At 37.0% G+C, this 11,959-nt stretch overlaps 1 protein-coding gene across 3 annotated transcripts in view; it reads left to right on the top strand.

The window, feature by feature from the left end:
• Shcbp1 (SHC SH2-domain binding protein 1) overlaps positions 1-7,185 on the top strand; it is a 66,659-nt gene extending 59,474 nt beyond the window's left edge. For 2 of the 3 annotated variants that reach the window (XM_013518688.1, XM_005392972.1), the window contains 4 exons: positions 2,489-2,607; positions 4,082-4,168; positions 4,663-4,804; positions 6,079-7,185. In XM_013518688.1, coding sequence (XP_013374142.1) covers positions 2,489-2,607; positions 4,082-4,168; positions 4,663-4,804; positions 6,079-6,407 — 677 coding nt within the window. In that variant the 3' untranslated portion in view covers positions 6,408-7,185. The remainder of the gene's footprint in view (positions 1-2,488; positions 2,608-4,081; positions 4,169-4,662; positions 4,805-6,078) is intronic. The other variant, XM_005392973.1, reaches the window with a different exon arrangement.
• The last annotated feature ends 4,774 nt before the right edge of the window (positions 7,186-11,959 follow it).

The raw sequence follows: 11,959 nt of genomic DNA, 5'->3' as shown, positions 1-11,959 counted from the left end.
CTATGTTCATAGCAGCACAATTTGTAATTGCTAAAATGTGGAAGCAAGTCAAATGTCCATCGACCGAGGATTGCATAAGAAAATTGTGATAGTTTTATATAATGGAATATTACTCAGATGTAAAGAAAGATAAACTTGAGGCTTTTATAGGTAATTGGTCACATCTAGAGACCATACTCATAAGTGAAATAAATCAAACATACATGTGCAAGCACCAGATTGTTTCACTAGTGTAAAACTTGAAATAATTAATTTAAACTCGGAGGTATGATAGACACTGTGAAATGATAGGAAACCGCTGAAGAGTAAAGGGCAACTGGGATGTGGGAAAGGAGAAGGGAAAGAAGGAGAAATTTTGTATGTATGTATATACAGGATAGTTAACATGGTTGTTCTTCTGTCTTCTATTTCTTTGCTGAAAGAAACTGTCAATGAGTCTTTAGTTGAGCAGTATTGCATGTCTGTATCTGTTTTCTCGAGAAGCCACTTTGAAGATATGAATATGTAATTCAACAACCATTGTTAATTCCCTACCACTTTGTAACTCCGTATTGTCTGTACTGTTCTTTTGCTATGTTGTAAAATTTTGTCTGTCTGTTAATGTTTTCCTCTTTTTATTTAAAAAAAAAAAAAAAAGGTTATTTTAATAAACTTGCCTTTTTTTAGTAACCCAGAAAGGCTATGATATAGTACTGATACTAGGGTGTAAAGCATGAGACAAGGAAAAAAAAGTAATGAAAGGATAACTGAGAAAGGAGGAAAGGATTAAAAGTGAACAACAAATCAAAGGAAGAAAAGAGATAAGACTTTGTTGATATTTTAAATCTGGACTGGAGGGTTTGAGAAGGTTATGTCAACATGTGGAAAAAGGGAGAAGGAGGAGGGAAGCTGTGGGATTAGTACCAACTAATCATGCTGTAAAAAATTTTGGGTTCTCTACACAATTTTTGGTGAGAATTAACAACACATCTATGAAAGATACTACCTAAAGTGGTAATTCTTTGTCTCCTTTTGACTTCCAAATATCTCCCACAGTTGACAGAAGAGAAAGAAAAGAGGCAAAAAAGAAAAGCTATGTACCTGCAAAAATCAAAAAGTAAAGCATCCTTTCATTCCTGTTTATAGTATAGTCAGAATTTGACTAGTGTGTTCTTCCCTGTATCTTCAGAAGTGGAGAAATTTTGCCTTGTAGCAGTTGTAGGGAGCTGAGTTCCCTTCCTTTGTGGTTAACCCTAGAATGTTCCTGTCCTTTGATTGGTTTTCTTGCGTGCTAGTGAATGAAGGACCTTGTGAGTACAAATGGACTCTGAGCCCACTTCTCGTTCCTCCACAGACAGTGTTCTGCTTTGTTTCAGTTGCACTCCTGTGGGGTTTGCTAGCTAGAGCATCCGATTGGATACCTTCAATTGTGTCAGGGGTGTGAAAGGGCTCAATGTGGTTGGTCTGATACCCAGTTTTCTGCTGATTTCAGATCTCTGCCCCCTTCCCTCCATGATAAATCCCTATAGATGCTTTATGTGTGTTCTTTCTGTACTGCTCTGGGTGAGGAAGCAGTTCAACCCCCTCTGACTTCACGTCTCTACTCCCCAGATCTCCTACCCAACACTCCGTGGAGCCTGTGAACTTTGTGTTTCATATGATTTGCAGAATTCTACAGCTTCTGGCTGGTTATGGTAGGGTTGCTGTCAGATACTGAATTCTGCACTATCTTGATAGCAGGCAACAAGCAGGATATCCCATGGGCACAGATCTAGCTAATGTTAGGGAAAGTAATGGAAGAGTGCCTACTTTAGCAGTGCTTGAGTGTCTTTTCTCCTCCCCTTCATCACACAGGTTGGAACTACTTCACTTCCTTGTAACTCTGACCCACAACACTTATCAGTGTCTGGTTCTGAGCCCCTAACCAGGACCATGCCTTTGTTTCTTTCTTTCCCAGGGGTTTTTGGATCCTTACGCAGTCATTACCCTCTAAATGATTCTCTGGCGTTGAGTTTCTCTAATGCAATGATATACAAATTTCTCAGTTGCCTGGCTCCTCCCAGTGAAAAGGAGTTACGATAGGTGGGTACTGGAGGAAGGCTGCTAGCCTAGATGCTGATAGCAGTGCTACTGTGGTACTTAGCTCTTCCCTCAGCAGATTAAATCCTCTTTCAAGGTGTTATGTTCCCTGGACCCATTCTGTAAGCAATGGTGGTATCAAGGAACAGCTAAGGTTTCTTTTCTAATTAGCACTGATACTGGAATTCATCTGGTGGATTTTTCCCTTACATTACCTTTCTGTATTTGGCCGTTGTTTTCAAGTACCTGTGCTTCCTTGTGTGCATCTTAAGAGTATTCTATGACCACTTGCCTCTACTCAGCCATGGTGGAATCTCCCTAAATAGTAGCTCTTGAGAAATACCTAGACTGTATGGAATGTCAGCTGTAGGCCATTTGTAATATTGGAATAGGCACATTACTTGTTAAAGCAATCCTGCTTTCATCATAGTTATTCACCGTGGCAAGACTACAGTGGAAAACTGTGTACTGCAATGTGAAACTACAGGAGTCACGGTACGAACATCAGCAGAATTTCTAATGAAGAACTCAGATTTATATGGTGCCAAGGTATGATAATCTTTCATCTTTTGGGGGAAGTAGTTATTCAGTTTAAGAAGTAAGTACATAATCACGATGCAGGTGCATACTTTCATTCTCTTTAAAAAAGTTCAGATATTTATCTCTCTTAAGTCAGCCAAAATCTTTATGTAGCCACTGGGAGCACAGGAGCACTGTATCATTTAAAAAATAGATTAACAAGAGAAGAAATAAATCTCATAATTTTTCACAATTTCTTTTTTGTTGTTGCTGTTTTTTACTGGGACTCAAACTCAGGACTTCATGCTTGCCATGCAGGTGCTGTGCCACTGACAATTTTAAGGGAAGTTTAGACCCTAGAAATTGTAACTTCGTAAGAAATTTTTGATACCTGAAGTTCAGTCCCTTTTAAAAGTCTTGTAATACTGAGATAATTGTATATTTACATGCTCATATTAGAAATAGTATAGCTAGATCCTGTATGTATAACTTTTGTTCTCTCTCTGTAGTAGTATCATCTTATAAAACTATAGGGCAATATCATTGATTCAGTCAAAGTAAGGAATGCCACCACCCCAAGGATCTCTCATGTTGCCATTTTATAGCCAAACCTATTTATCTGTCCCATCAGCCTCTTCCTTAACAGTTGGCAAACTCATTTATTTTCTACTTGTATTTTATCACCATTTGAAGGGTGTTATAAATGGAATTACACAGTATGTAATCTTTTAGGATTGCCTTTTTCATGTAGCACAATTCTCTGGAGCCTCAGCCAGACTGTAGTGTGTGCCCATACTTTGTTCTTTTATTGTTTAGTCCAAAATGTAGGTTTTTTGTTTTATTCGGCTATTGAAGAACATCAGATTTTTTTCCTAATTTTTATTAATGTGAACCTTATCAAGAATATTTACATAAACTAGTTAATCTCATATTTAATGGTGAAATACTGAATACATTTCTCCTAATACATCTCTCCAAGGTAGAGCCAGGCGTGGTGGCACACACCTATAATATCCCAGTGCTCTGGAGGCTGAGGCAGGAGGATCACTGTGAGTGTGAGGCCAGTCTGGGCTACATAGTGAGTTCAAGGCCAGCCTGAACTACACGGTGAGACTCTGTCTCAAAAAAAACAAAAGAATCAAATGTGACATTCTTAGTCACTGTTTGTGTGCGTGTGTATGTGTTTGTATATGAGTGCCTTTTTTGGTACTGGGAATCAAACTCAGGACCTTACCATTGCCAGGCAGGCTCTGTGCCACTGAGCCAAATCCTTAACCCCTGTGTGTGCTTTTTGAAAGTGGTAAGTAATGTACAACTTGTTAGAAATCAGTTAAATGGAAATGTTGATTAGAAATATCTGACAAAAGTGATCTGTAAGAGGCTTTATCTTTGCACTTTACATTTGTATTGTGTTAAAGACTTCTAAGAAGAGATTGTAACAAACCTTTTATAGGCCTGCCTTTTAAAAAATGCATTGTCATTACCTCAAGTTGTTAACTTATAGGGGGCTGGTTTAGAAATATATCCTGGGAGTAAATGTATCCTGAGTGACAATGGGATCCATCACTGCAAGGAGGGGATCCTCATTAAGGTGAGCATTGTCTGATTCACGTTCTTTCAAAAGATCAGAATGGCCAGGCGTGGTGCCCACCTGTAATCCTAGCACTTTGGAGGCTGAGGCTAGAGCATCACCAAGAGTTCAAGGGCAGCCTGGGCTGATAGTTCAAGGCCAGCAAGACCCAACAGAACAAAACACTCAAAAAGTTAGAATGTTTTCAAGTAAGAAATGATGTTTTATTAAATTCTCATGTTGCGAATCTATTATTTTCTAGTTTTGAAAAGAATAAACAATAGTATATAGATTTTAATAGCATCAGTAGTTGGTGACTGAAAGTCTCTTAATCAAAATGTTTCACTGCTTTTACGTCTGCAGAAATGTTAAGAGTGGTGTATCACTGAGAGCTAACCTACAATGTATTAATAAGCATTGCTTTTCTACTGTTAGAATAGTGTAAAAACATGATTTTTAAAGTAGGCAATGTTAAACATGACAGTTCCTTAAGACATATGTTTTTAATGTCACAGGATTTCTTAGATGAGCATTATGATATTCCCAAGATATCCATGGTAAATAATGTCATACATAATAATGAAGGTTATGGTGTTGTTTTGGTGAAACCTACAATTTTCTCTGACCTGAAAGAAAATCACCAAGATAAAACTGAAGGTATGCTATATTTAGTATTTTTTAAATATAAAACCCTGATCTAATTTATTTTTATTTCAGCACTAATTGTGATTAAGACCTGAGTTTTTCTTCCTTAAAAATATTCTCGGAATGTGGTTGGGCATGGAGAGAAGCAGGATAAAGGTATACTATTACAGAATCTTAGAATGAAAGACATTTTCAAGGTCAACCATTTCAAGTGTTCATTCAAAATCTTGATGTTGTGGTTCTGTGGACCTGCAGTTCCCTTCTTCTGATACTTGGTTTTCTATAAGTGCATAAAGTCAGGATTGGTATGTGATAACAATGGTGGCTCCTGCTGACATTTGTTAAGGATAGAGACAGTGACATGAATTTGCCAGGTTAAGGGCTGTATTTATTTATAAGAGCAGATACTGGAGTTTGCCCTTATTTCTTATGGGTAGAAGTATCTTCCTGTTACCTGCCTTTCTTGGCAGCAGAGGTGAGCTAGTTCCATGGATATTAATTGATTTTTAAACCTCGATGCAAATTATTACATCAATCGTAGAATAGTGAACGTTGATGTGGATATAGAAAGTTTAAAGCAGTGTAATATTAGCCCTTGTCATCTTTCAGAATCTGCTCCATTTTATCTGTAGAAGTTTTATCTCACAGGTCTCATATTGTGAAATTAAGATTTCAGGTGGATAGGACTCTTACCTGAAAGCTCTGGTGGAAGACTCTTTCAGATTCATTCATTGGCAAAATCCATGCCTTTAGGTTATGGGACTGGGAGTTCCATTTTCTTATTAGCTGGGGATCATGCTCAGCTCTATGTCCTATAGGCCTGTCTACTTCAGCAACAGATAGTCTCCCTCACAGTGAATCTCTAGTGATTTCCTCCTCTCCAGTCAGCCGGAGAAAACTGATTAATAACTTAATCATTGCAAAATTAGAATGCAACATGCTTTTACTATTTAACAATAATGAAAATACTGCCAAGGTTTGGGGAATCTTAGGACCCACCTAGAATTTGCTGTTAGATTGACAGTTTATTTAAGTAAAGTAGTTCCTAATGCAGAACTTAGCAGATGATAAATACTTAAGAAATGTCTGTTGAGGAATGAGAATTCTAAGATGAAAGTAAGCGGAGTTCAAAACATGAAGATTGTTGAGACTCTATGGCCAGAATTTTAATCAGAGCAGGAATCCTTGACAGAAAAACTTGAAACCTGTAATGAACTGTATAGAAATATGTTTTTATTTGGTTATCCTGTATATTTAACCATGTTTGTTATAATTTGTTTCTCCAGATAACGAAGCAGTTAAGATTCAAACAAGTGGAGGGGCAGATGCAGCTGAAAGAGTGGATTTAGGGGAGTTGATTCACTGTGCAACTGATGAGATAGAGATTTATGAAAGAGCTGCTGATCTTTCTAAACAAGTTGAGGGAAATTGTGAAATTATAAATGAACTAGTTGCTGCCTCCACACAAAAAGGCCAGATGAAGAAGAAAAGGTTGAGTGAACTGGGCATCACACAAGCTGATGACAGCTTAATGTCTCAGGAAATGTTTGTTGCAATTGTGGGGAACCAGTTTAAGTGGAACGGGAAAGGGAGTTTTGGCATATTTCTCTTCTGACCACAGTGATGTAAATGCTAACAAAATGTTGGATTTTGCACATGTATGTAGTTTGTTTCATGTCTATATTTGATATATGTGGTTGGGCTTGAGTGAAATGTAGATTTATTTCTACCTGGAAGTATTACACATAAAGCAGTCCTCTACAACAAAGATCATACGTGTAAAATAGAAAATAATTGAAGATTTCTAATCTAGAATATCCTTAAAGAATACGTTTTTCATATTAAGCTTGTTAATAACTTTCTAGCATAAATACATTTTACCCCCAAAACCTAAGACTAATTTTGTCATCAAGGTGCAGAAACATGGGTCTGTTAGACCCACATTTATTCTTTAGAATATTTCTATTGATGAATTATTTTAATTTTATGAATTTTATGGTATTAAACAATGAGTACTTAACAGGAAAAAAGTTACAAAAATACAGTATTGAAGTTTAATATTGAATGTTCATAAAACATCAAAAAAATCGACTTTTTTCGTATACAAAATCTAAAAAAAAGCACAAATTGTTATATGAACTACAATGAAAATACTAATAGCACTTTACCAGAAAAAAAAAAAAAAAAGTTTACCTTCAATTATCATACCTATGACAACTGCACGTTCCGTCCACATATATTGCTTACACTGACAGCACATATGTTTAGCTTTCCTGGCCTTTTTGTAGGACATACTTTACATCTTGCTGGTCTTGTTTTGTCAGGAGGTTCTTATATAGTGTACAGATAACAGGAGCACAAAATATCAATAAAATAAAGTGTTAAATTCTTAATATGTATTATGCCTTTAGAATAATCAATACTTTCATGTCAGCTATGTACTTGCTTAGAAAACCTAAAAGATAACATCAAAAATAAATTCCTATATGAACTACAATGAAAACACCAGTAGGCTGAGAACTGCATAGTGAAACCCTGCTCAAAAAAAAAATTATATATATACCTCTATAATAAAAATAAGCTTTAGTTCACCTATTATACCCAAGGCAGTCTTCACACATGACAACTGCATGTTGCATGTTCTCGCTTACACTGACAACACATATGCTCTTATCTCTTTTTCTGTTTTGTCAGGAGCTTGCTACTATATTGTATAACACAAACTCAGGGAAATAAGATATCAATAAGATAAAGTATCAGATATATAATGAATACTTGGAATAGATATCAACATTTTCATATCAGCTGTTTACTTGCTTACAAAGCCTAAAAGATAACATCTGAAGTAACTTCCTATATGAACTACCAGTAGAACTCTACTACAGAAATAAGCTTTGCTTCAACTGTCACACCCAAGGCAGTCTTCACACATAACAACTGCATGTTCCGTACACAAGAATTGATGACACATGTTTTGTTTTCCTGCCCTTTGTTGCAGGGCACAGTTGACATCTTTTTTGTCTTCCTGTTGTAGCAGGTCTTTGTGATGCTGCTTTTGCCTGTTTACCGGGCAGCTCACCAGTGTGATTCACAATTTTTTGCATAGTTCCCTGGGCAAAAACATTTTTTTCCTCTACTGTAAATGATCTCTTACGAGCTGCAGTCCCAATCCTCAGAAAATTTCTCTAATATTTTGCACTTGTTATTTTCTTTGTGAACTATCAAACTATTTATGCCACACATGTTTAGGATTGAGTAAAACACAGTGGTGGCCAATACTTGGTGTTTGAGGTGACATCATAGTTGCTGTATAACTCATTAACAGCATCTACTCCACCTTGAGTTTTGTTGCAGAAAGTTTCCATCTTCTCTTTTGCTAAGGTTTCCCTATCAGCAATTCCCCAACATGGTGAATTGTTGACATCAGTAGCAGCACTTTGTTTTTCTTTGCCATATATGAGGCCAGTGTTCTATCTTTCTGAAATTCAAAGCTTTTACTGTATAGTTCTCTGTTTTGAAATTGCAGCATTCATTTGGAATTTCTGCTTTATTCTTGTGTACAGTTCCTGGTCATCTTGTGTGTGCTCTTTTAGCAAATGTAACATCAATTGGAAACAGGTAAACCAATTATTGAATGTCACATTCTGAATAGTTTGGGAGATGGGAGCAACAAGCCTGTTCACAACATTATTCAGTTTATTACTGTACGAATAAGGGTGTGATGGCTGAGTTCTAGGGTAAATGTCTAAACTGAAAGCATAGTGTTCACATCAATAAGAGCATAAGTTTTCTGCCACGTTTTGACCCTTCACTTTTCCATAAGTCTTTTTTTTTTTCTCTTTTTGAGACAGGGTCTTGCTATGTGGTTCAGGTTGGCCTTAAGCTCACTTTGGAGCCCAGGCTGGTCTCAAACTCACAAAGATCCTCCTACCTCAGCCTCCCGTGTGCTAGGATTACAGGCATGCGTTGCCATGCCCAGCTTCCATAAGTCTTATATTCCTGTGATCACCGTGAGAAATCTGTGCAAAGACAACAGACCTATGAATGCTTTCAGTTCAACTAATGAGGTGTCATAATAAATACATTTTTGTATATGGCTGTTAGTATTGTTATGCTTGTTTCTTAAATTTGAATAGATCATAACTCTTATTTTTCAGATACTACTAAATATTGAAGGATTTGATTTATTGTTTCACCATTGAAAGCTATTTCACTTTTACCTTTTTAAACCATTGCAAAAAGGTTTAGAAAGTAATGCTGATAAGTTCTGCACCAGCTTCTCCCAAATACTGATTTAAAGACCATTTATTCAACTTTTTTTCATCAAGTTATTTTTCCAATTGAATTTCCATTTATATCTTGAAATTTATATTTTGTGTATATCAACTAGCTCAAATATCAAGTGATAATTTGGCTAGATAAAGTTAATATCTCTGTTCCTTTTTAGAATGTTTTCAGATTTCATTGTCTCTTTTGGTTTCAATCTAAATTTCTAATTTTTTTTTAAATTTTAAAGGTAGAAAGGAAATTAACAGACACAGACATTTGCAAAATAACTCAAAAACAATACAAGCAATACAGAATTTCAGATCAGGTGATAGGAAATTAACAGTGGTTGTATTGATATCTTCAAGTTGGTTACTCAGATAAATATAAGCCTGTACAATTGATCAAACATTAGTTGTTCCTTTCAATAAAGCAATAGAAATCAGTAGTACAACTATCTTAGGTGTATACATACTGTTCCCTTTTCTTTTTTCCAAATTTCTATCTTTATTCATGTGATCAGGTAATAACTATTACTGATGTCCTCTTTGAGTAAGCATGTTTTGTCTCAATGAATAGTTAAGCAGCTCAAAAGACTTAGTATAGGAATGGAGAGAAGCCCTGTGAAGGGTATGAGTTTGACATTTGAGATGAAAATATTGGCATAAAAAAGTAGTTCTTTATGTTGACTGAGTTGCCAACTGTTAGGTCTTTTGGTCTACCTCTGTCACCTTGAGTTTATTCTGTTAACAAAATTTGTTACCTTGATTTGAGTGCTTTATTATTTGAGCATCTTTAAAAGTATTTTTCTTCCTCAATTTCATGTTCTGTTATTGCATTCTAGATATAAATGTGAATGTATTTTCAAAAACTGCTGAGAGCACTCAATCCCAAGTATCTGAGAGGTGAGATCGAAATGTGAATGTGGGAAGGTAGAAATTGATCACATGTGTGGGTCTGGTGGAGGTCTGGTCTCAGAAACAAAGAGTGCCCAAGGCAAGCCACATGAACAAGCTATTTCAGTCCAGAAAACACCAAGCACACAAGGCAATCCAAGCAATGGGTGAAGGCAAAGAAGTGTCACATGACACCAACCTGTCAAATGTATAAATAAACATGCCATGGTGGTTGAGAAGTTCCTTTCCTCCCATCTGGAGAGTGGGCTCCACCTGGTCCCAGCTTTCTGTATCTTGTCTTCATTTCTTCACTGTCCTTCACTGTCCTCACCCCACAAAATTCAAGAGCTGTGAGGGCCACAGCAGAATGGTGCCTGGACAGGGCCCCAGGGCATGAGGAAATTTTTGTCATTTAGCAGGTGAGGACACCTATAGTGTGCACACAAAGGAAGAGAGGTGTATTGATATTCTCAGTATTGAACCCATCGATATCATATTGAGCCCAGAATTGTACTGATATTTTCAATATTCAGCACATTAATATCATCAATACTGAGCCCCTATCAGATGTAAACATGGGGCAAACAGGTTCTCAAGAACCACAAATATATATGGAAATGCTTGTTGTGTTGATTGCTGTATTTCTTTTTGTAGATTTGGACTAGAGAGTGCATTAATGGTCATAAGCTTGTTGAGATGAGCACAAAAGATTTGGCTTGCAGCACTATTTTAAAATCAAGTCCCAAACCAGAAAAAGATGGAGGGACAACAGCTGCCCTGATAATCTTAACTGAGCCACAAGCTGCAATTCCCTCTTTTTCAGCTTAAAAAAGTTTAACTGCATCACAGGTTGGAACTTCTGCCTCTCAGTAATTAGAGCCATTTTATCTCTCTCCCTTATAATTGGTACTAAAAGATGCCAGTGGGTGGAGGAGTCCATAGAGGATTTTCAACCTACCTACCTTTGGGAAGCAGCTAGAGCTGGAAATGGATCACATGCTGGGGCAAGGCAAGGCTGGTCTGAAAATACAGTGCCCAAGGTGAGCTACATAAACAAACTGTTCCAGTAAAAAAAACCACCACCAACAAAACAAATAGCATGCAGCCCCCCATCCAGGAACACTGCTAGGCAAAGGGGTGTCAGTTGACACCAACCTGCCAAATGTATAAATAAATGCACTGCAGTGGTTAAGCAGTACCTTTTTCTGCCATCCAAAGAGAGGGCTCCACCTGACCTCAGCTTTCTGTATATTGTCTCATATCTTTATTTCTCCATCTTCTTGCTGGTTTTCCCACCCAGGAACTTTGAGAGCCATGCTGGATTAGGCATCTACCCTGTTATTAAACTTTAAATCCCCAATAATCCAGAACAAATTGTATGTCTTCATGAAGCTGTACACTTAAGACCCTAAAGGATTAAAACAAGCTACTGCTCCCTATGGCCCTATGGCCCCTTTTGCCTTGGATTTAGGACAAGATTATGGCCTCAAATCATTGGAAAGGAATAGATAAAGCATGTTTAAATCCAGGGGATTATTTATTGTATAAAGGAAATTTTTAAAAATAGTGCACAGATCAAGCTGATTACAATGCTCACACCATAGCCATTATAAAAGACATGTTAACCAGAGAAGGTGCCTTTGCTGCCATAAACAATCAACTTACTTTTGAATTGCAAGTATATAAAGAAAGCAGCTCCCGCAAGGGTTTGAAGGGAACTTCCTTCAAAGGGTAAGACATCCCTTTATTTAACTTTCATTCATGAGAACCCTGATGAACCTTTTCAAGATTTTGTGACATACTTATTATAGGCTAGTGGGAGGGTTACAAGTGACACAGAGGCTAACAAGTTTCAACAGTTGGCCTTTGACAATGCAAATAAATGGTGTAAAGAGGCATTAAGACCTACAAAAAATGGGCTCTGCTGTTTGAGATGATTCAGATTATTCAGATATTGGCCCTTCATATGTACTACAAGAAAGGGAGAGAACAGGGTTACTTGCTG

This window comes from Chinchilla lanigera, unplaced genomic scaffold, assembly GCF_000276665.1.
Source record: "Chinchilla lanigera isolate Chin_1 unplaced genomic scaffold, ChiLan1.0 scaffold00047, whole genome shotgun sequence".
NCBI classification, from domain to species: domain Eukaryota; kingdom Metazoa; phylum Chordata; class Mammalia; order Rodentia; family Chinchillidae; genus Chinchilla; species Chinchilla lanigera.
The sequence above is the reverse complement of the archived record's forward strand: the minus strand, read 5'-3'. Positions and strand labels throughout refer to the sequence as shown.